A 23,896-nucleotide genomic window follows, 5' to 3' on the forward strand; every position below is an offset into this window, starting at 1 on the left:
AACTCTGGAAAGAATGTAGAGATGAGCAACAAAAATGATTAGGGGGCTGGAGGCTAAAACCTAAAAGGACAGTTACTGTAATTTGGTATGTCTAGTCTAAGGAAAAGAAGGACTGGGGAGACATGGTATCACTTTTCTAATATTTGAGCGGCTCCTACAAAGATGAGGGGGTCAAAACATTTCCCAAAGCACCAATAGGGAAGACAAGAAACAATGATTGGAAACCTACGAAGGAGAGAAGCAACAAAAATTGTCCCCAGTAGATGCTTTGATTTATATCTTGTTGCTATGTTAGAAATTTTAGCCAGCAAAATTCAATTTTAATCCAGAACAAACAATCCAGCTGAACTCCTTAGCTTGGAGATCAATAAAGGGTTGAGGATTGCTGGAATATTCTGATGCTTGTTTGATTTTGAAAATTACATTGTCACCATAGAGCAGTTTCTGTCACAAAAGCATCCCAAACTAGCACAGGTTGTTTAACTTTGGAAGATTTTTCTCTATCATCTCTCTCTAACTCACCATCAGGGATCCAAGTAATACACCCATAGCAAACAGGATTCTGAGGCAAGCAGGTTCCTCAAATATCAGTTTTATTGGACATATCATATAGGCATAGGCTGAAAGCTGATTCTAAATGTTTTCATAGGCTGAAAACTGACTCTAAATGTTCCCACAGTTTTCACCTAATTAAAAGTAAAAGTTTTCTTCCCCTTTCCAAACAATCAGTCACATGATCCAATCAAAGTGTCATCCGGTTGCCTGGTGACTTCACTCATCCTCCCTCTGTCCATTGGTGGGAATATCCTTGGTTCCCAGGAGAAAATATATTGTTTTGGCTATCTCTATTCCCAACTCTTTATCCCTCAGCTCCATTGTAGCAACACTGAAGCATCAAAATGGCCTTGATCAGGTCAGTTTCAGGGTTGACACTCACTCTCAAATACCACAAACTGGGCAACTGCTCTTTGGAATATCTCACCCCTTTCTACATCTAATTTAATATTGAGGAATTGGAAGGGGAGAATCAGTGGAACCTCAAGGGAGAAGACTTACCTGCCATGGCTGTACAATCTGGGGTGGTTGATGGTCTCCAATTTGCATTCTCCTCTTACTCCGTTGGGAGGAAGAGGCAGCACTGAGGACCCAGGCCACAATTTGAATTATTTGGGAAATACCGGAGGAATCCAGAGACAGGATTCTTGCAATCACATCAGGGGGTGGGAATTCCCAATTCTCTTTTTCTCTGCATTTTTTCCAAACTTTCTTAGATAACACAGGACTTGAATAAGAACATTGGAATGCTTCCTTTCCATACAATAGGACCATAGAGGCATAAGAATTAAAGTCATAATACCGAGTCCTTCTCTTTGTCTTGATGAGGAAGGAAAACAAAGCATATTTATTTTGGAGATCAACCAAGAGGTCAAAACTACTTACACTTAAAGCTGTCAAAGTTGTTGCAATCCACACCCTTCCCACAATGGATGTATTAGTCATATCAATCGTTTGTATTATTATTGCTAACATTCCCAAGGCCTGAAAATCCAGTTGGCATACTATAATTTTTATTTGACTCTTCATAAGAGAACGGAACATTTTCCATTTTTCTTGCATGTGAGTTTCTCCAGCACTTGGCTGCATATTTGTTTCTGGGACAATTCCTGAGAGGACAATGCAAATCCCATTTTTTAGAGCGAGAACTTCCAAGCGTCTTTTGAATTTTTCTCCTTTTTCATTGTCTTGAGAAAGGAGGCCGATCCACGTCCATTGGAACTGCAGGAGCAGCTGGATGATTGCTGAGTCAGGAGGTTCTTGGTTTGGGGTCATCCGATATGAAAAAGGAAAACGATGATTTTGCTCAGCCATCTGGTTGGTGACACTATAGCTGATCTAAGATAAAAGAGAAGGTATTAGTAGTGTAGGAAGTTAGCACCCAGCCCCTCCTAGGAAAATGAGATATTTTAGTAAATATTAAAAGGGAAGGATATTTCCTCTAAAAGGGAGGCAAAAACTCAGCCCACCCCCCACCTTTGTCAATAGGCCATTAAGGTCTGAGCCAGTCTATTCTACATAACAAGGATCTACCTCCTTCAGGCAGAGCCATAATAGAAACCTCGAAGTCCTTTCATTACATCATCATCCAGCAAGGCTCAACCAAACTTTGACTCAAAACACAGCCTACAGAGTTGCCCCTGCATGGCCCCATGGGAGTCTGACAACCAATCAGAATACAAGCTTAAATTCAAAAGCTCAGAGAGGGCATAAAACTCAGGCACTGTCAGCATCTCTTCCTTTTTTTTCTTCACCCAACATCATCAAGGCATGTGATCCTGTCCACCATTAATACCATCTTTCCAAGCAACTTCCTTGAATCCAGTGTCTTTCCCCCCACTTGGAACTGAACCCAGAAGGCAGTGGTGAAGTCCAATTTTTTTTAACTACCGGTTCTGTGGCTGTGGCTTGGTGGGCGTGGTGTTGCTTGGTGGGCATGGCAGGGGAAGGATACTGCAAAATCTCCATTCCCACACCACTCTGGGGCCAGTCAAAGGTGGCATTTGCCGGTTCTCCGAACTGCTCAAAATTTCTGCTACTTGTTCTCCAGAACCGGTCAGAACCTGCTGGATTTCACCCCTTCCAACAGTAATTTGTGCCAATTTTAATGATAAAAGTAAGATGGTAAATCTAAGGGCCTTTCCCCACTGCTGAGAGTCGTTTCAAATGATAACTGCATGAATTTTGCTAGTTCCCTTGATGTTCTGTCCTGTTGTTTTGTATGCTCCCTTTGAAACCAGGGAGTTCTGAATTATATGTGGGTGATGTTCATTGGTGGTCCTCATAGAGCACACCCTTCTGGTCACATTAGAACTCTGTGGGTCACCCATCTACTCATTCAATTAGTCAATCAGAACAGAGCTGGAAAATCTTCTAGTCCAACTACTTGCTCAAGCAGGAGACCCTAGTCCAGGGGTACCAAACTCAAGGCCCGAGGGCTGGATCTGGCTTGCAGGGTCTTTAGATCTGGCCTGTGGGGAGATCTAAGCACCCTGGAAATAGCAAAGAAGCAGCCGGTGGTGCCTCTGCCAGCGAAAAGTAGCTAGGGAGGGCTGTGCGTGGCCTTCCTGAACTCTGTTTTCACCGGCAGAGATTGCAGGAGGCCATCCCAGCTGAAAACAGAGGTCAGGAGCCTGTTTTCACTGGCAGAGCATTCAGGCCACCACAGGTGCCCCTGACACAAGTGACATCATGCTAGCCGCACCCACCTTGGCCACGCCTCCCCCTGAGGTCAAACACAACCCTGATGCGGCCCTCAATGAAATTGAGTGACATATAATTGATTTCAAATAACTCTATATAAAATTGCCTGAATTTCTTTAAGACATTTGAAATGCAGAAATCAGTTTAATAACCTCACTTTTAAAAAAATACCCAAGCAACTGGCATTGTGTCAAGTTCCATTTCATAATAGGAAAGAATATTATGACATGCTGTACTTCTGTGTTGTACACAAATTGTTGTTGTTACTTGCGAAGTCTTGTCCCACCCATTGCTACCCCATGGACAATGTTCCTCCAGGCCTTCCTGTCCTCTACTATCCTCTGGAGTCCATTTAAGCTCACGGCGACTGCTTCAGTGACATCATCCAGCCCCCTCCTTCTCTGTCTTCCCTTTCTTCTTTTGCCCTCAATCTTTCCCAACATTAGTCTTCTCCAGTGAGTTCTTCCTTTTCATTTGGTGGCCAAAGTATTTGAGTTTCATCTTCAGGATCTGGCCTTCTAAAGAGCAATGAAGGTTGATCTCCTCTAGGACTGACCAGTTTGTTCGCCTTGCAGTCCAAGGGACTTGCAGGAGTCTTCTCCAGCACCATTGTTCAAAGGCAGCAGTTCTTTGGCTCTCAGCCTTTATTATGTACACTATTTTTTTTTATGTACACTAGAGAAAGTATGTAAAAGCTGCTTTCTGGACTTGCCTTCTACCTATCTTGACCTATTCTTTGTTTTCTTCATATTTTTCTTTTGAATTTTTTACTTCAGTCTCAAGATTATAAAAAAATGAGGAATTCCTCACTGTGAGAGTTATGAAGAGTTGGAACAGCCTGCCTCCTGGATCTCCATTGCTGGATATTTTCAAGGAAAACTTGGACAGCAATTTATCTGTAGTGTCCTGACCATTCCTCCTCTGTATAAGGAGTTGGACTTTTTATTCTATGATTCTATAAAAAAAAACAACCCATCTTTTGTATTGGTCGCTAAATTTTCAAAATGTTTAAAAGTCACTGATTCAAACCTCATACGTTGTATGACAAAGTCTTACTTTTCAAAAGTCATAATTTTCAAAATTCCCAATGGTCACACCCAGGCCTTTTCTACTACCAGAGGCCTGCTGGCCACATGGCCCAAAGCGCACACTTTGCATGCGTGCCAGCATTCAAAATACACCAAGTTCAAGCTCTATAGCTTACCTTCTAAGGCAGCCCCGGTAAGTAAAACAGCTGAGGGCCAGAAATCCACTGTGCCAAATCTGCTGAGCTGAGAAATAAGGGAATATAGGACAGGATATGGTGGGTGTGGGTGGGCAGAGCCCATGAGTGAAATGCTACCAGTTCGGACTAGTTCAGGAGAACAGGTAGCAGAGATTGGGGCTGGTTTGCCATACCTATAGCAACTACTGGCTGGCCATGCCCCCAAACTGGACCACGGCCCGCATCCTTGCCATGCTTCCCTGCCTTCTATGTGGCCTTCCCAGGGCCAGCTTGTGAAGGCAGGCAAGCAGAAGGCCGCGTGGAAGGCAAGGAAGCATGGCAGGGCTGCGGGGAAGGGATCTAGCAGTGTGCTCCCTTCCCAGCATCCCTGCCATGCTTGCCTGCCTTCCACACTGCCAAACTCATTGTTCGGAGTGTCAGAAATCTAAGGAAATGTCTTCCAACTCTTCAAGATCATCTTTAAGAATGCCGAGAAGCTGACAGCAAAATTAGCAGCAGCAGGGGCAACAGGGGCCGGTGTGCATGTGCATGTGTCCCTCCACGCTCCTCCTCTCCCAGGTGACAGCCAGGGCTTCATCACCTCCTCTTTTCCTCAGAAGGGCAGTGTCTGCCTCCAAGTCCTTGCGGAGAGAGGGACACACACAGAGAGACAAACATACATGCCCCTGTCGCCCCCAACCCTACCGCCACTACTTTTGCTGTTGGCTTAAAGTCAATCTTGAAGACGTTTCCTTAGATTGCCACCAAACTCATTGTTGGGAGTGTCAGCGATCTAAGGAAACGTCTTCTTACACCTTCTCCTCCCCATTCTCTCCCCCCCCATTTTTCCATTTCTGTGCCTTGATTTTGCTTCTTACACCTTCTCCTCCCCATTTCTCTTCCCCCTGTTTTTCCATTTCTGTGCCTGGATTCTGCTTCTTACACCTTCTCCTCCCCATTTCTCTCCCTCCCCCTCTTTTTTTTCCATTTCTGTGCCTGGATTCTGCTTCTGCAAAAGAAGGCTCCAATGTTCGCTTGGGTGGTGGAGGGAAATTCAAAGCGTTGGGGGCTTCAAAAGGGCAGAAAGTGCTTCAAAATGTGCAGCTCCTGGTTCTAACAGTGAGTAATGTCAAGTTGGCCATGCCCACCCAGTCACATGACCACCAAGCCACACCCATCAAGCCACACCCACAGAACCGGTAGCAAACTTCCGGTTGGTGAATCCCAGCGATATGGCGCTGTGACAGCGATCGCTGCTTGCAGAGCCACTTTTTTGTTGCATTTTGGGGTCCCTTCGAGGCGTGGGAGCTCGGAGAGCTCCGCGGACAATAGCGGGGTGTCAGCAGGCAGAGCGGTGAGGAGCAAGCACTCTCTGCTGGACTGACTACCGCTGTCAAACTAACGCGGCGCGTCTGCTTTAAATGGCAGACTTGAAGCTGTGATAGCCAACAAAAGACAGGAAGCAAGAAGATTTCGGTGAAGTTGGTGCCTATGATCATTCGTACTACTCTCCCTTGAACAAGCTCGGAGTGAGTTCAATTGGATTGTGCTGGCTGCGTCGGATAAGAAGGATCCTGGAAGGAATTGGCGGTGATTGTGAGGTTGGAGGAGATTGGTGGGAGACGAAATCGTAGATGTGCTGGTGAGATTGAGGACACTTTTAGAAAGGGAGACGGAGCCTTCAGTGGATTGGATTGATACTTTGTTTTGAGCAAACAAACTTCGAAAGTTAAGAGTGTGGAATAGACTAATTGAATAAAGGAACTGGATTTTGGAAGTGCGGTAGCTGTCAGGACTAATAATAAGACTGTCTTGAGCTGAGAGACTGAGAAGGAGCACTTGGGGAAGATAACATGGCTGATGAAATCTGAATGACAATGCAAATGGAGAGTGATTGAACTTAAGAGCAACACGAAGCAGATCATACAGCAAAGCGTGCCTGCTGCATCATTGTAAAAGAATTTTTTTTATATTTTTGGTTGCTTTTCCCTTTTGCTCTTTTATGACTGAGAGAAGTTATTGAGCAATTAATCAATCAACGAGTTGGGCAAATAACAACAACAACAAAAAAAAACCATTAGAAAATTTATATATCTACAAGTATATATCTATATTAATATTATATATATTACATATTCCATTTTAGATAATCTAAATTAATTGTGAACTTATTTAAAATTTATTAAGTACTTTTTAGATTTTTTTATTAAGGAATTTATATACGCTATAATCTTATATATTCTATAATTGGATTTCTCCTTTTCTTCTCCTCCTTTCTTCTTCTTTCAATTATTGATTCTTAATTTTGATTAGCTTTTTATAACTTAAAATATTGAATATTGAGATTGCATAATTAATTATCTATATGTGTACTTAGATTACTCAAGATATATTAGAAAGTCATCAGTGCTTAAGTGTTAAATAAGAGTAGGTAAAGATAATTTGCTTAAGTAGTGGTAGCAGGTGAGAGGGTTATCTTAGTTCAAATTAGTTTAACTATTAATTGATTAATAAGTGACTTATTACAAGATAGATTTGTGCAACAGATAAAAATTTGAATTATTGAATTATTGTATTACTAAACAATATTGAATAGTGGAACGGAAGGGAAGGGAATGATTTAATATAAATTCATTTGATAGAGGCAGTTAAATATTGGTGGATGACAATCTGGAAAAACATTGAAAATATAACAAGAAAACAGAAAAAAGTATTAAAAGAGATGATGAGCTTGTCATCCACGGTGACAAAAACAGGAAAGAAAACATCCTCAAATCCCACGATCACAACGACATCACCTGCTACACAGAAATTGACTGAAGGTTTCTCTAAAATGGAGAAATCAGGAATGCTACCCACAATGCAAGCAATGCAATCAACATTGACAGCAATACAGGACACGATGATTATGTTGCAAGAAAAAATGTCTAGTAACCATACTGAATTGAAGACAGATATTAGGGCATTAGATCAAAAAATGATTGGTATACAGGAATCGATACAAACTAATACACAGAAGATTAAAAAGATGGAAGTTAAAATGGAACAACAGGAAAAAAACTTAGATACGGTTGACCAAAAACTGATGGAACAGAACAGGGAATTGGCAGACTCAATTACCCAATTGGAAATGGATTGAGCCTCCTTCTATCTCCGTTTCCAAAACATTGCGGAAGATAAGGAAGAAGATCTGTGCCAGGTGATGGCAGAATTAATTGCTGAGGTGTTGCAACAAGATAAATTGGATATTATAAAGGAAATTGATGAGGCGTATAGGGTCCAGACAAATTATGCACGAAGAAATAAATTGCCAAGGGAGGTGCATATAAGATTCGCAAGGAAGAAGGTAAAGGATATCCTCTATAGTATGGCAAGAGATGATCCAGTCATGTATAAGGGAAAGGAGGTGATCATATTGAAACAAATTCCAAGGAGGGTAAGGGAGATAAGGAGAGATTATAGGTTTTTGGCTACTCAATTAAACAAAAGGAATATTCTCTTCAGGTGGATCTTACCGGAAGGCATGTGGATCACATGGCAAGGGAATAAAGTTAAGATAGATAGCTTAGTAGCAGCTCAAGAGTTCCTGGATCAATTATGAGCGTCTGAAGAGGATCAAAGTAGTAAAGAGGAGTTAGAGGCGGAAACATCGAAAGAAGAAGCAACCCAGCAGATAAGAGAGAAAGAAGGGACATCGAAGGAAAAGGAGGAGGAAGATAAGGATAGTAAGGAGACAAAGAAAGACCAAAGTCCACAAAGAGTCACACGTGCCAAGAAGTATTAGGATAGTATACAAAAATTAAGAGTTGGATGATTGGAAATTGATAACGGTTAACGTAAATGGCCTAAACGATAACAAAAAGAGGAATTTTTTTTTTACAAAATTAGCTAAACAAAATATGGATATAGTGTGCCTTCAAGAGGTTCATATTAAAAAGGAAAATCAAAAATATTTGGAATATAAGAAATTGGGGAATCTTTATGCATCCCTAGCTGATAAAAAGAAAAGGGGAGTAGCATTGTACATCAAGAAGGAAATAAAAGCCGAACTAAAATAAGCAGACCTGAAGGGAAGGGTATTAATGGTGGAAGTTAAAAGAGGCAACTATCCAATCTTATTAACAGCAATTTATGCCCCGAATGAAAACCTAGGAGACTTTTATAAAAAAATTAGGAGAGAGATTAAGCATGATGGATAAGAGCAAGATTTGCATAATTGGCGATTTTAATGGGGTAATAGATTCGAATAGAGATTATAAGGGGACCAAAGGTAAAAAGAAAAAGAGGAAAAATTTACCAAAACCATTCTTTGATATGGTAGAAGAACTCAATCTAGTGGATATTTGGCGGGTTCTGCACCCATATCAGAGGCAGTATACATATTATTCTAATCCTAAGAAATCTTGGTCTAGGATTGATATGATGTGGATAAGCAGAGATATAGGGTTAGATATTAAGTCAACAGAAATCATGCCCAACATTTGGGCAGACCATAATCCATTAGAGGTTAAATGGGAATGTACGCACAAGAGAAGAAATACAAGATGGAGATTAAATAATCAATTTCTAAAGGACAAGCAAAATGTTGAGAAAGTAAAAAAAGAATTAAATCTATTTTTTGAAGTAAATGAAAAGGAAGCAACATCTCGAGGTATCATATGGGATACAATGAAAGCGTACATAAGAGGACTAGCAATATCGTATAGTGCACATAGGAATAAGGAAAGAAGAGAAAGGCAGAAGGCACTGATAGAAGAATTAGGGAAAGCTGAGAGGGAACTACAACATAAACCAGATAATAAGGATGTTAAAGAAAATTGGATGGTTATACGGCACAAATTAAACGTTATAGATCAAGAGGAATTGGCGTACAAAATGAAACGAACCAAACAATATTATTTTGAAAATGCAAACAAACCGGGCAGGTGGCTGTCCTATAGGTTAAAAAAAGAAAAAGAGAAAGGCATAATTCATCAATTGGAAGACCCGGAAGGCCACCTCAACAATAAACAGGAAGATAAATTGGAGATTGCCCGAGAGTATTATGCGGCTCTGTATGCAGAAGAACAAATTCCTAATGAAAAGGTGGTCCAATACTTGTCAAAAGAAAGTCTTCCAAAAATCGGGGAAGAGGATAAAGAAATACTTAATAAAGAAATAACGATGACAGAATTAAGGATGGTAATATCAAAACTTAAAAAGAACAAATCCCCAGGCCCAGATGGACTTCCAGGGGAATTTTATAAAAATTCGGATTTGGAGGAAATTTTGTTACCAAAGTTGTTAGAAATTTATAATGAGGCCCTAACAGAATCCAAAATTCCAGAATCATGGAGAGAGGCGTATATTACTCTCCTCCAAAAAGAAGGAGAAGACCCAAAATTAATTAAAAATTACAGACCGATCTCCCTCCTGAATACGGACTACAAAATCTATATGGGTATTTTAGCAGGAAGGCTAAAAATAATTTTGAATAAATTAATACACAGTGACCAAAATGGATTCCTCCCTGGGAGGCAAATCAGGAATAATACAAGGATGATAATAGACATATTGGAATACTATGAGGAACACCCGAACAAAGAAATGGCATTGGTCTTTGTCGACGCCCAAAAGGCATTTGACAATCTTAATTGGCAATTTATGAAACAACAAATTATCCAAATGGAATTCGGATCAAATTTTGTCAATACGATATCCACAATCTATCAAAAACAAAAGGCTAACATATTACTGAATGGAGAATTAACTAAGGCTTTTCAAATTAGAAAAGGGGTCTGACAAGGGTGCCCTCTATCCCCACTTCTATTTATCTTAGCACTAGAAGTATTCTTGAGAAAGATTAGGAACAATAATGAAATAAAGGGTCTGACAATCAGAAAAGAGATATATAAGACACAGGCATTTGCAGATGATGTGGTATTAATCATGGAAGAACCACTAGAATCAGGCACTAAAATTTTGGAAGAATTGGGCAATTACGGGGAGGTAGCAGGCCTTAAATTAAATAAATCCAAAACTAAATTATTAACAAAAAATATGACGGAGGTAAGGAAAAAAGTACTGGAAGAATCAATGGAGATCCAAACCGCCAAGAAGGTAAAATACCTGGGGGTCTGGATTTCATCAAGGTGCTCGGCCCTCAGAGAGGATAATTATTTACCATTGATTAGAAATATTAAACAGGATCTGGAAAAGTGGGGAAGACTACAGATATCATTATTAGGCAGAATCGCGGCAATAAAAATGAGCATATTACCCAAATTATTGTATCTATTCTGAACGGTCCCTGTTAAATTAGATAAAAAAATTTTTTTGGAGCTCAATAGCATCATCAGGAAATTTATTTGGGAGGGAAAGAAACCAAGGATAGCAATTAGGAATTTACAGGACAAGAAGGAAAGAGGGGGTTTCAGATTACCTAAATGGGGGTTATATCAAAAAGCTGCAAACCTAGTATGGCTGAAAGAATGGGCAACCCTGAGAAATAAAAGACTGTTAACTTTAGAAGGGTATGATCTCCAGAAGGGTTGGCATGCATATCTCTGGGATACTGGGAAGAAGATAAAAACTTACTTCCAGAGACATAAAATAAGGGAGATCTTGATACAAATATGGGGAGAGATGAGACAGAAGCACTATAGGAAAATTCCGAGATGGCTTTCCACCATGGAGGCTATAATATATCCAAATGTATTAGAAATGGGTAAAACGGTCAGATACAATGAATTATTAGATGGGGGAGGGAACCTTAAAACAAGGGAAGAATTGATGGAACAAGGTATTTCTATAGACTGGTGGCCATATAACCAAATTAAATCCAGATATAAAAAAGATAAGGAGGAATTTGGCATTGAAATGAGCATAAATGGATTTGATAAGATATGGATGGGTACGGACGACAAAATTCTAGCTAAATTATATAATTACTTATTGGAGTACAATATGGCAGAGGAAGTAGTTAAAGAACCGATGTTAGCATGGGCCAAAAATATAGGACAGAATATAAATCTGAACGAATGGGATTCAATATGGAATAATAATCTTAAAATGACAAAGGCGACAGCTTACAAGGAAAACCAATACAAGCTGTTTTATAGATGGCATATGGCCCCAGCTAGGATAGCGAAGATCTACCCCAATTCGAGCCCTAAATGTTGGAAATGTGACCATCAGCAGGATACTTTTTATCATTGCTAGTGGACATGTAATCAGGCACAAAAATTCTGGAGGATGATATGGATGTGGATTAGAGAAATAATAAAAGAAAATTTTGATTTTGACCCAAAAGCTTTTCTCCTGGGAATTTTGAAAACTGAATATGCAAAAAAGAAAAAGTATTTAATTATACATATTCTGACAGCCGCTAGAATTTCCTTTGCCCAGTATTGGAAAGAAAAACAAATACCACCTCAAGAACATGTTATTGGAAAAATATTGGAGTGCGCCGAAATGAACAAATTGACTTCAGAAATTAATGACAGAGAAGATTCAGAATTTTATAGCGTGTGGGACATGTGGTACGAATGGATGGGGAAAAGAAATAAAGAAGGTAATAGAGATTAAATATTAACTAATTAACAAAATCTATATGAATAGTATTATATTTAGTCTTAGAGAGTTGAGCACTACTATCTTTAAGTGTTTTGAAATTAAATCTAGCTTCAAGAAACAATATCAAATAAAAGACAAGTAATAATGCATGTAGATGTATATATGTATATAATTGCACCAATGAACCGAAAATGTACCGATTGTATCACTATATGTTATAATAAAAATAAAATTTTTTAAAAAAAAAAAGAACCGGTAGCAAACATTTTTACATGTCACCCCTGGCAGGGCCAACTGATTGCTGGAACTACCGGTTCGATAAAACTGGTCCAAACCGGCAGCAGCCCATCACTTTATGTATACACATATACTTTGTGAATTAAAAATTCTTTCAACTCTTCTAATATTTACTCTCTGACTTTCAATTTATTTGGAGAAATATATACAAGTGCTGCCTTCTAGGCAAATCTGAACATTTTACAATGCAGAATTAATTTCATTTGGCTTTATACCTGTGGAATTTTATAGATGCTCAAAACATTGGAAATATGATCAAAGATTTCAGAATCCATCTCTTCAAGAATTGCCAGCAGGTTCTTTTGTCTTCCACATCTGTAGTTTGGGATGTTCTCCTGTCCTGTAGACAGCACATCCAGCATGGCCTCATATGTCATTCTTGCACTGAAAAAGTTCTGATAGATGTTGTAGCCCAGAGTGATGTTGGGTAAGAACCTTGAATTCTGGTTGACTTCATGAACAGCCAACAAGAAGGGCAGAATGTAGTAGAAGTTGTTCTCACTGCAACGTAAGAAATTTCATTGTCTTTTTTTGCTCTAAATCAACAATTTATGTGATCAACTTAAAAGCAATTGTGTACTTCTTGTCGATGACATAAAATTATTCAGTTTTACAGATAATTCTGTTGTTTTGCAAAGTGATCTCGACTATGTGTCTGAATGGTCATCTATTTGGCAACTTCAAATTTCAATTCATAAACGCTCTGTCTTACATTTTGGTAAATGTAATCAGAATGTCAAGTATAAGATAGGTGGCATTGATCTAGCAGATAACCCTCACTTTGCTAAGGAATTTAGGAGTACTTATCTCTGACAATTTATGCTCCAAAGCTCACTATAACAGCATTGCTAAAAAAGCATTAAGAATTGTAAACTTAATTTTGCGAAGCTTTTTTTCTGGAAACATTGTATTGCTCATTACAGCTTATAAAACGTATCCTTGACCGTCTACCTTAGGAAAAAACTTGTGAAAAATTAAATGTGTATATGATTGTATTCAAAGTAAAAGTTTTCAATAGAATAAAAAACTTTGGAAAATAGATGTGATAAAGGGAGAAATAAGATGAAATAGATAAAGATAAGGAAGTTAGGGCGGATGGCAATATTGATTATATATTATATAGTAAATATAAATTAGAGAAAAGTGGAAAGTATAAATACATTGGTAGAAATTGAAATATATACATTAAACTTGGAGAACATAAACTGTATGAATTTTTACTCGGACAATACTCTAATTCACAGAAAATGTATTGTTTGTGTGTCTTAAAAAAATAAAAAAAAATATTTAAAAAAATATCCTATTATTTTATTTATTTATTAATTCAATTTGTATGCTGCCCCTCTCCGAAGACTCAGGGTGGCTCACAAAGCATTTAAAATCATTATAAAAAACATTTTAAAATTAAAAACATTAAAACTCATTCACACCATTCATGGCTGGATCTCGCCAGATCACAAGAGCGAGATCAACGGCCCCAGGCCTGCCGGAAAAGCCAGGTCTTCACCGCTTTTCAGAAGGCTAATAGGGTGGGGATGGTCCGGACCTCAGGAGGTAACTAGTTCCAGAGAGCTGGGGCAGCCACAGAGAAGGCCCTCCCCTGTGGGCCCGCCAGCTGACATTGTTTAGCTGACGGGACCCGGAGGAGACTAACTCTGTGGGATCTTACCGGTCATTGGGAGTTATGCGATAGAAGGCGGTCTTGAAGATACCCTGGCCCTGAGCCATGTAGGGCTTTAAAGGTAATAACCAACACCTTGAATTGTGACTGGAGACCAATAGGGAGCCAGTGCAGCTCGCAGAGAATTGGTGTAAAGTGGGTGTACCTAGGTGCACCCTAGACCAATCTTAGAGTATTGTTCAACTGTTTAGAAGCCCCACCATATATCTGACATCAGTATAATTGAGCGGATTCAGAAATATTTCACGAGAGAAATCTTGCACTCTTCTGTACACAATAGAATTCCCTATGCTACTAGGCTCTAAATTCTCGGTTTGGATAACTAATGTGCCTATAGTCCAGGGGTAAAATTCAGCAGCTTCTGAAAGGTTCTGGAGAACCGGTAGTGGAAATTTTGAGTAGTTCACAGAACTGGCAAATACCACCTCTGGCTGGCCCCAGATTGATGTGGAATGGCAATTTTGCAATATCCTTTCCTTGGAGTGGGATGAGAATGGAGATTTTGCAATATCCTTCCCCTGCCACACTCACCAAGCCACACCCACCAAGCCACACCATGCCCACCCAGCCACGCCCAACTAGTAGTAAAAAGAAAAACAGAATTTCACAGCTGCTATCCTCCCTGTCACTGTATTTTTATTCTCTTATTCTTGTTCTCATTTTTGTTTGACAAATTCCAATAAAGAAATAAATAAATCTTCAGTTTGGATTTTCATAAAAGCATCTCATATTTATTGTAGCTTTATATCTATATAGTGCAATGCCAAAAAGATAATCAACTTCTCATTCATGTCAGGGTTCCAATGGATGCCCTAATTAAATTATGAGCCTTGAGCCAAGCTTCAAAAGAAATCCAGTTATTTATTAGGAGCTTCATGTTGGCATGTTCCCAAGTGAAGCCAAATCAGAACCCACATAATTTATTCCCCAATTATGACCCTGTTTCCTCCCTCCCCACAGTGTGTGTCATCAATCACATTCGCCAACGGAGCCACATTCGCAGGTTGTAGAGATCACTTCTCTCCGGCTGCTGTGATAATCCTGGGATACAGCCAAGAGAGAGATAAGTCTGGAATGTGCATCTGTCTGGCTGCCATGCTGTTTTGTCAGTTTCCCATCCCCCTTGCCTATGGCAACTCGAGAGCAGGCCAGGGATGCTTTGCGAGTTGACATTTCAGTTCAATTATTCAGTTTATTTGAACTTTGCTACTACTGATTGACATTACTGAAATTTCTATGAGAAGAACAGTCCCATTAACTAGGAGCTTCTTGCCAAAAGAAATATCAGAGAGAGATAGTAAGCTTGTTATGTCAGGATCAAAGGAATTCTATCAAAATCACCAGAATTGATTCTGCTTTTTTCTCTACATTATGATTTGGGAGGAAAAAATGAGGAAAATTATTGTTTGTTTTGTTTGTTTTGTTTTAATTTGATTTATATGCCGCCCTTCTCCGGAGACTCAGGGCGGCTTACAGTGCGTTAAGCAATAGCCTTCATACTTTTGTGTATTTTATACAAAGTCAGCTTATTGCCTCCACAAACTGGGTCCTCAATTTACCTACCTTAGAAAGGATGGAAGGCTGAGTCAACCTTGAGCCTGGCGAGATTCGAACTTACTTGAATTGCAGACAGCTGGTGTTAAATTGCAGTGCCTTGTCTGCAGAGCTATCCAGGCTCTTATAGTTCAGGAGCCAGGTAAGGAAAATGGTTACAATAGTAAGAAACCTCCAGACCTTCTTCTACTCAAAAAGAAAGTGTGAAGGTTTCTTACTATTGTAACTGTTTCAATCTGCTTAGGATAAACTTTTTGCAAAATGAACACATTTATTTTATTTACTTACCTATTTTCAAAGCTAATATATCACTCACAACACAATTCACAACAATCCATAAAATGAAATTAAAATCATATCACTCAGGTATGATTCTCACTCTTTGAGGATTCTTCCCATCCTGCTTACAATCTTTTTGAATTGTTGCCTTCTGGCAGAAGATACAGAACAATTAAAACTCGGACCAAATATTTTCTGAATACTTTTTATCCCAGAACTATAATTGCACTCAATAAGGAACTAAATGGCCACCATCAGTGAGCTGTTGGACAGCATTACTTGGTCTGTTGTGTGGATGTTTGGGTAGATTAGGGGTGGGGAATTTTTTGTGGATGGGAGTGTGTTTGGGGATTGTTATGTGTGTTGGACCTGGTCTTTGGGTGTTAAGTGAATTTTATTGTATGGGTACAATGACAATAAAGTTATAAAGTATGAACTAAATCATGTCCCTGATGAATATACAGTAGAGGTGAAAAATAGATTTAAGGAATTAGATCTGATAGACAGAGTGCCTGAAGAACTATGAATGGAGGTTCGCAACATTGTACAAGAGGTAGCAACTAAAACCATCCCAAAGAAAAAGAAAGGCAAGAAAGCAAAATGGCTGTCAGAGGAAGCTTTGCAAATAGCTGAGGAAAGAAGGGAAGTGAAAGGCAAGGGAGAAAGAGAAAGATACACCCAATTGAATGCAGAATTCCAGAGAATAGCTAGAAGAGATAAGAATACTTTCTTAAATGAACAGTGCAAAGAAATAGAAGAAAACTATAGAATAAGGAGGACCAGAGATCTCTTCAAGAAAATTGGAGATATGAAGGAAGCGTTTCATGCAAAGATGGGCATGATAAAGGACCAGAATGGCAGGGACCTAACAGAGGCAGAAGAGATTAAGAAGAGGTGGCAAAATTACACAGAAGAACTATACAAGATCCGTATCTTCCCAGTCCTCACGAATGCTAATAAGTGATGCTACCAAATGTACATGGATAGGTTGTGATCATATGATATGATTTGTTCCTGTTATATCACCCTGAAGAGGACTAACAGTTGGATTCAAGTGCTAGATTAGCAAGTGATATTACCTATCCGAAGATGGATATCTCTTCACCAAGCCTTCTTTAGACCTAGAGATTTGCTGCAAAATATTCATGGCTTCCAAAAGAAAGGCTGAGCGCCAAAGAATTGAGGCCTTTGAACTATGGTGCTGGAGAAGACTTCTGCGAGTCCCTTGGACTGCAAGGCAATCAAACTGGTCAGTCCTAGAGGAGATCAACCCTCATTGCTCTTTAGAAGGCCAGATCCTGAAGATGAAACTCAAATGCTTTGGGTTTCCCTAATGAGAAGAAAGGGCACACTGAAGAAAAGCCTAATGCTGGGAAAGATTGAGGGCAAAAGAAGAAGGGGATGGCAGAGAATGAGGTGGCTGGATGGAGTCACTGAAGCAGTAGGAGTGAGCTTAAATGGACTCTGAGGGATGGTAGAGGACAGGAAGGCCTGGAGGAACGTTGGCAATGGGGTTGCAATGGCCTGGACACAATTTCACAAAAACAACATTCACGGCTTTAGAGTGATTGTCCTATATTCTACAGTTAATAACAGTTAATGGGATTCCTCTGTGACTAAACATTAACTTATCACATAAAGTCTCTCCCCTCCTTGAATTTGGTTTTTAAAAAGTATCCCTTTTATTTAAACTAAAAAGAACAGGGAAGCTACAAAAGTGTTAAAAGGTGGAAAGAAAGAGCGGAGAGGGTGGTAGGAATTATATAGAGTAAATGTAAGGAAGGGGAAGAAACAATGGGGAGAAAATTCAAGAAATCTCACTCTGTTCTAAGGTATCATTCAATCACTTTATTGGGAGTTACTGTTTAACTATTGTTAATAAATAAATAAAATAAATATGAATAAATAAATAAACTCTCCACAATACCAATGTAATCATTTTGAAAGCAGACCGAACCCCATCCAGGCAAGATTCATTGTGGGACAGTGTTGGCAGTGCCCAGTGTTGAGGGTAACACTTGTGGAAGAACTTAAAAAGAAACTTTGCAAACTCAGATTTTACAAAATCATCAGGTTCCCCAGGAGCCTTTCCTCTAAAGCAAATTGGGATGAGCAATAATGACTTGCCTTTCTCAAGGTTAGGACTAGGGGAAAGGAAATCATTCCTAGCAAAGACATTGGAGGTATATGGTTGGAGAAGATGATGCAACAACGTATCAATTTAAAACCTGGACTATTCCTGTTGTGTATTCAACCTGAAGCTTACAGTAAAGAAAATGTTTACTTGATTATTCATGTAATAACTGCAGCTAGAATTGTATTTGCACAAAATTGTAAAAATGAAGAGATCCCTACAGATGAAAATATGATTAAGAAAATATTAGAATGTGCAGAAATGAATAGAATAGAATAGAATAGAATTCTTTATTAGCCAAGTGTGATTGGACACACATGGAATTTGTCTTGGTACATACGGTCTCAGTGTACATAAAAGAAAAGATCTATAGATTAAAATATTAGAATGTGCAGAAATTAATAGATAAACACTTGCAATCAAAGGAAAGGAAGAATCTGATAATTATAATACATGGGAATTATTTTATCAGTGGTCGGAGAATAAATATGAAAGCAATGTATTATAAAGTCAAATAAATTAAGAAGGGAAATGTTATAAGAGTAGGTATGTTAAATATTAATAGTAATATAAGAATAGATACATATAATGAATATGGTGGTAAATTTTAAATGTCATGACACAAAAATATGTACTCAGACCACACACTGTTTGCTGAAAGAGCGGATTTTTGTATTAAAAGAAAATTTAAAAAAAATTATATATATACTGTATATATATAAAGAAAAGACATTGGAGCAAGTAAAATCAATCACCAGAATCCTTGGATGAGCTGACAATTACCTTTTCAGTTGATGGGTTGGAGGCTTGGAGAATGAAAGTGGGTACAATCGAGCTAAGATTCCAGACATTATTCCTGTAATCCAGTAGTCTCCAGGCTTGTAGTAATGGAACCACTCCTTTTCTTCTATGATCACCTTAAAAGGACATTTCATCAGCGTACTGGCACAGGGAATTTGAGACAGAAACTGAAGCAGAAAAAGCTGTATATGCAGCAGCAGCAACATTTGACATACAGTATACTGCAGGAGATCCTTTCTAGAGTTCTTTCTTCAGCACAGAGCTAAATCTCAGAAATCACAAAAAGACCACAACTACAGTGAAGAAGGTCCAGTTTGCCCCCAGTTTGGGAAGAACTATCTGCAATTTCAGACTGCTAGAGTATTTGCCCAGCTTTACCCCAAACTCTGATCTCTTCACAGGAAGCTGTTAAAAATCAGATTATCAGATGCTGTCTATCCCATTTGTTGTCACATTGTTTGGCCACTAATTGTGGTGGTGGAAATCTTATAAACCTTGTTCAAAGGAGAATAAATAATCATGATTTTGATAATTAGAAGGGGAATTGGGAACGAGCCTTGGCCATAAAATTGTGTCGTTGGAGAAAAGAGTTTTGTTTGACTCAGGAGAATAATCCTAATTTGAGAGTCAAGAAAGGAACAGTTTAGGGAAGTTTGATTGTTTTTTAGTCTCCAAACTTATTATTGAGATTGTAAAGATTTAAATGTGGAAAAACAGTTCAACACTCTTGAACTAGGCAGTGGGCCAGTATAATTCCTTCTTATTTTGTCTGGTGTGGATGAGGCCATCTTCTTCAATGAAGGTTAGATACTCTAGAATGGTTAACTCCAGATCATGACATATTGAAAATCCTATTGTTTTTCATGATGAGCAGCGGTGATGCAGTGGTTGAGTGCAGTATTGCAGGCTACTTCTGCTGATCACCGGCTGCCAGCAGTTTGGCAGATTTAATCTCACCAGGCTCAGGGTTGATTCAGTCTTCCATCCTTCTGAGGTCGGAAAAATTAGGACCCGGATTGTTGGGGGCAATATGCTGACTCTTGGCAATGCTGGCTGCCAGAGCAATTCCACAAAGAAACACGCTTGGGTGGTGGTTTGAAGATGGTTTATTTGCAGCTAACAGCAACAGCTTGCTACCGATATGCTAACAGCAATCAAGTCAGAGTTCCCGCATCAGCGTTTAGCGCTGTTTAAATAGCGTGCTGAGAAGCTGGCATCCGTTCCACCTTTCCAGCTTCCAGGGGCATCCCGTGTTGATGTCAGCCCAGATCTGTTAACCCTATCGGTCCCACACCCATCGTCCTACGCGATCCTGCTCCGCCCATCACCATGCAAGCAGAGCCCTATCCACGCCTCAAAACCCATCACCAACACCCGTGACACACGACCACCCCCTCCCGATCACACACACACACACACTCTGCTTCCAGCAGTCATTGTCGAGTTCCATTAGCAGCAGCAGATAGACGGCTCGACACTGACTCTGTAAACTAATTAGAGAGGGTAGAATAGAATAGAATAGAATAGAATAGAATAGAATAGAATAGAATAGAATAGAATAGAATAGAATAGAATAGAATAGAATAGAATAGAATAGAATAGAATAACAGAGTTGGAAGGGACCTTGGAGTTCTGTATACCATTTTATTCTTGTTGAGTTCATTCTTGTTCAGTGCTGGGTTCTGGACACTTTGATTTGGTAAACAGTTGGAGGGAGGAAATGTTTCTCATCTTTGCAGATAACCTAGAAGTGGCTAGGATTCGACACTACAATGACAGAAATCAAAATTAGAACAATGTATAATCCTGATTTAGTTTAATGAGTGAAACCGATCAGCATGTGAATAAAAATACATTGCAATTGCTTTGCTTTTCCAATGCTTTCTCAATATCCAAAGAGAGATAGTGTAGAGGGCAGAGGTAATGGCATTAAGAGATGATTACCAAGACAAGGTCAGATAAAAGTAATACTGATGTATATGATATAGCTTTCCTAATCTGTAATACACTGAAGGGCTGACTGACAAAAAGACAAAGAAAGGACACATACACAAAAACAAATTTATGTATTTATAATAAAGGTTTAGGTAGTTATAGATAAAGATTTCCCCTGTTAGTCATGACCCAACCCAAGTGGCGGTGCTCATCTCAGGGGGCCACTGGGTGAGATCATCTGTGGCTTTGGGGTGGAGTTCCATCAGTACGCTGATGACACTCAGCTGTAAATTTCCACCCCAGGCCACCCGAACGATGCTCTTGAAGTGATGTCCCGGTGCCTGGAGGCCATACGGGCCTGAATGGGGAGAAACAGGCTCTGACTCAACCCTTCCAAGACCGAGTGGCTGTGGCTTCTGGCGTCCTGATATAGCCAGCTGGTGCCATCACTGGTTATTGGGAGCGAATCATTGGCCCCCACGGAAAGGGCTCGCAACTTGGGCATCCTCCTGGCTACACGGCTGTCTTTAGAAGAGCATATGACAGCCGTGGCCAGGGGGGCTTTTTATCAGGTCTGCCTGATACACCAGTTGCGTCCCTTTCTAGATCGGGACTCCCTACGCACGGTCACTCAGGCACTTGTCACTTCCCGCCTGGACTACTGCAATGCTCTCTACATGGGGCTCCCCTTGGGGTGCACCCGGAGGCTCTGGTTGGTCCAGAATGCGGCCGCGCGGGGGATTATGGGAGCGACGGGGTGCTCCCATGTGACATCTCTCCTGCACGAGCTGCACTGGCTTCCTGCAGTCTTCCGGGTGTGCTTCAAGGTGTTGGTGACCACCTTTAAAGTGCTCCATGGCTTAGGGCTGGGGTATCTACGAGACCGCCTTCTGCCACCAATAGCCTCCCACTGGCCAGTTTGCTCGCACAGAGAGGGCCTCCTCAGGGTGCCGTCAGCCAGACAATGTCAGCTGGCGATCCCCAGGAGGAGAGCCTTCTCTGTGGCGGCACCTGTCCTCTGGAACGACCTACCCCCAGAGATATCCACAATACCAGACCTCCTGACTTTTTGTCAGGCCCTGAAAACGCATCTATTTCATCTAGCCGGGCTGGCTTGATCCCATCCTTGCGGTTTTAATTTGTAATTGGTTTTAACTGGGTTGTTTTAAATTGATGGCCAAAATTATTTAATGTCTTTTAAATTGCTTTTAAATTTTATATGTTGTGTTTTACCGTGGCTGTTCACCGCCCTGAGTCCTGTTGGAGAAGGGCGGTATACAAATTAAATGATGATGATAAAATGATGATGATCTTTGATTCACAAATGAACAGCCTTTATCTGAAGATGCTTCCATGGTCATGTGGCTGGCATGACTATGCACTGAATATGCATGGAAGATTGTTACTTTCCCACTGATGTGGAACCTATTTATCTACTTGCATTTACATGCTTTTGAATTTCTAGGTTAGCAGCACACACACAGAGACAAACAGACACTTTATGTACAGTATATGGAAATGGAAATGGAAATGGAAATGGAAATGGAAATGGATATGGATATGGATATGGAAATGGATATGGACATTGATAAAAAACAAGAATCAATTTTAATAATCCTAAGCATATCTTCATTGTCACATTAGGTTTCTACATGGTTTTTTCCCCCCAAATCATTCAGAGCTGTACATATTTATCTTTTGACTGAAGACTGTCAAAAATCGTCAGTTGCGGCCCTTTCTTGAGCGGGATTCCCTGTGCACAGTCACTCATGCCCTTGTCACCTCTCGCCTGGACTACTGCAATGCTCTCTACATGGGGCTCCCCTTGAAGAGCACCCGGAGGCTCCAACTGGTCCAGAATGCGGCCGCGCGGGTAGTCACAGGAGCTGCATGGTGCTCCCATACAACACCTCTCCTGCGTGACCTGCACTGGCTCCCAGTGGTCTTCTGGGTGCACTTCAAGGTGTTGATTATCACCTTTAAAGTGCTCCATGGCATAGGACCTAGTTATCTTCGAGACCTCCTGCTGCTACCGACGGCCTCCCATCGACCTGTGCACTCCCACCGAGAGGGCCTCCTCGGGGTGCCATCAGCCAAACAATGTAGGCTGGTGACCCCCAGGGGGAGGGCCTTCTCTGTGGGGGCACCTACCCTCTGGAATCAGCTGCCCCCAGAGATAAGGAGAATCCAAGACCTTGGTGCCTTCCGCCATGCCCTTAAAACCTTCTTTTTCCAGCAAGCCAGGCTGGCCTAACACTTTTTAAAATGTTTTTAATTGTCTGTTATTGTTTTTAATCATGGGGCCAAATTTATATATACCTTTTTAATTGTATTTTAATGTTTGTAGTTTATGCTTTTACTTGGCTGTTCACCGCCCTGAGTCCTCAGGGAGAAGGGCGGTATACAAATTTAAAAATAAATAAATAAATAAATAAATAAATAAATAAATAAATAAATAAATAAAAATAATAATTTGTCCCATTAATTTATTCAAAGGGATGGAGAAAAAAATTGAAGTTGCTCCAATGCTCATGTTGATATTTTATCTATTGTTAATATATAGAATGTTATCTGTCTCTCTGTTTTTCTCTTTCTTGATCTCTCCCACCCATCTCTCTCTCTCTTTCTCTCTCAGATTATCTATCTATCTATCTATCTATCTATCTATCTATCTATCTATCTATCTATCTATCTATCTATCTCATTTATCTAACTATGAATGATCTCACATTATCGAGCCAGAAGAGATCAATCAACTATATACAGTATTTACTAATATAATACAATATTTACTAATATTGTATAAACTATTTTTTAAAACAAAATCAGAAAATAACCCCAGAAAATAAAATATAACACCAGCACACCAACCTATATAGTAACAAAAACACACATTATCATTAGCCATAGACTTTAATTTAATCCAAAACCATATCAGAACATCTCTGGTAACAGTTTATCTGACCTGGTTTCAGAAATTTTATTAATTTCATAATATGAATTCAGATTAGGACAATTGAAGGATATGATTATTTCAAATAGTTTGACTTGTTTTAGCAACTTTACTACTCAATTATTATAATTCAAAATTCAAATGGAATGAAGAAAGATAAGCAATAACACATAAAACATTACTTCAAAGTATGTGATTTTATGCTGCATGTAAACTGTACAAAAATAAACACCAGCAAAAGAAGAC

At 39.7% G+C, this 23,896-nt stretch overlaps 1 protein-coding gene across 1 annotated transcript in view; it reads right to left on the bottom strand.

Annotated features, from left to right (window-relative positions):
• Positions 1 to 18,896, bottom strand: part of LOC139310106 (vomeronasal type-2 receptor 26-like) — a 49,630-nt gene extending 30,734 nt beyond the window's left edge. The window contains exons 1-2 of the mRNA XM_070934263.1: positions 18,745 to 18,896; positions 12,529 to 12,814 (exon numbers count right to left, since the gene is read on the bottom strand). Of these exons, the coding sequence (XP_070790364.1) occupies positions 12,529 to 12,814; positions 18,745 to 18,896 (438 nt within the window). The remainder of the gene's footprint in view (positions 1 to 12,528; positions 12,815 to 18,744) is intronic.
• Positions 18,897 to 23,896: the final 5,000 nt, after the last annotated feature.

The sequence above is a fragment of the Pituophis catenifer genome, unplaced genomic scaffold (assembly GCF_029215685.1).
Source record: "Pituophis catenifer annectens isolate HBS135680 unplaced genomic scaffold, rPitCat1.0.hap2 SCAF_2, whole genome shotgun sequence".
NCBI lineage: Eukaryota > Metazoa > Chordata > Lepidosauria > Squamata > Colubridae > Pituophis > Pituophis catenifer.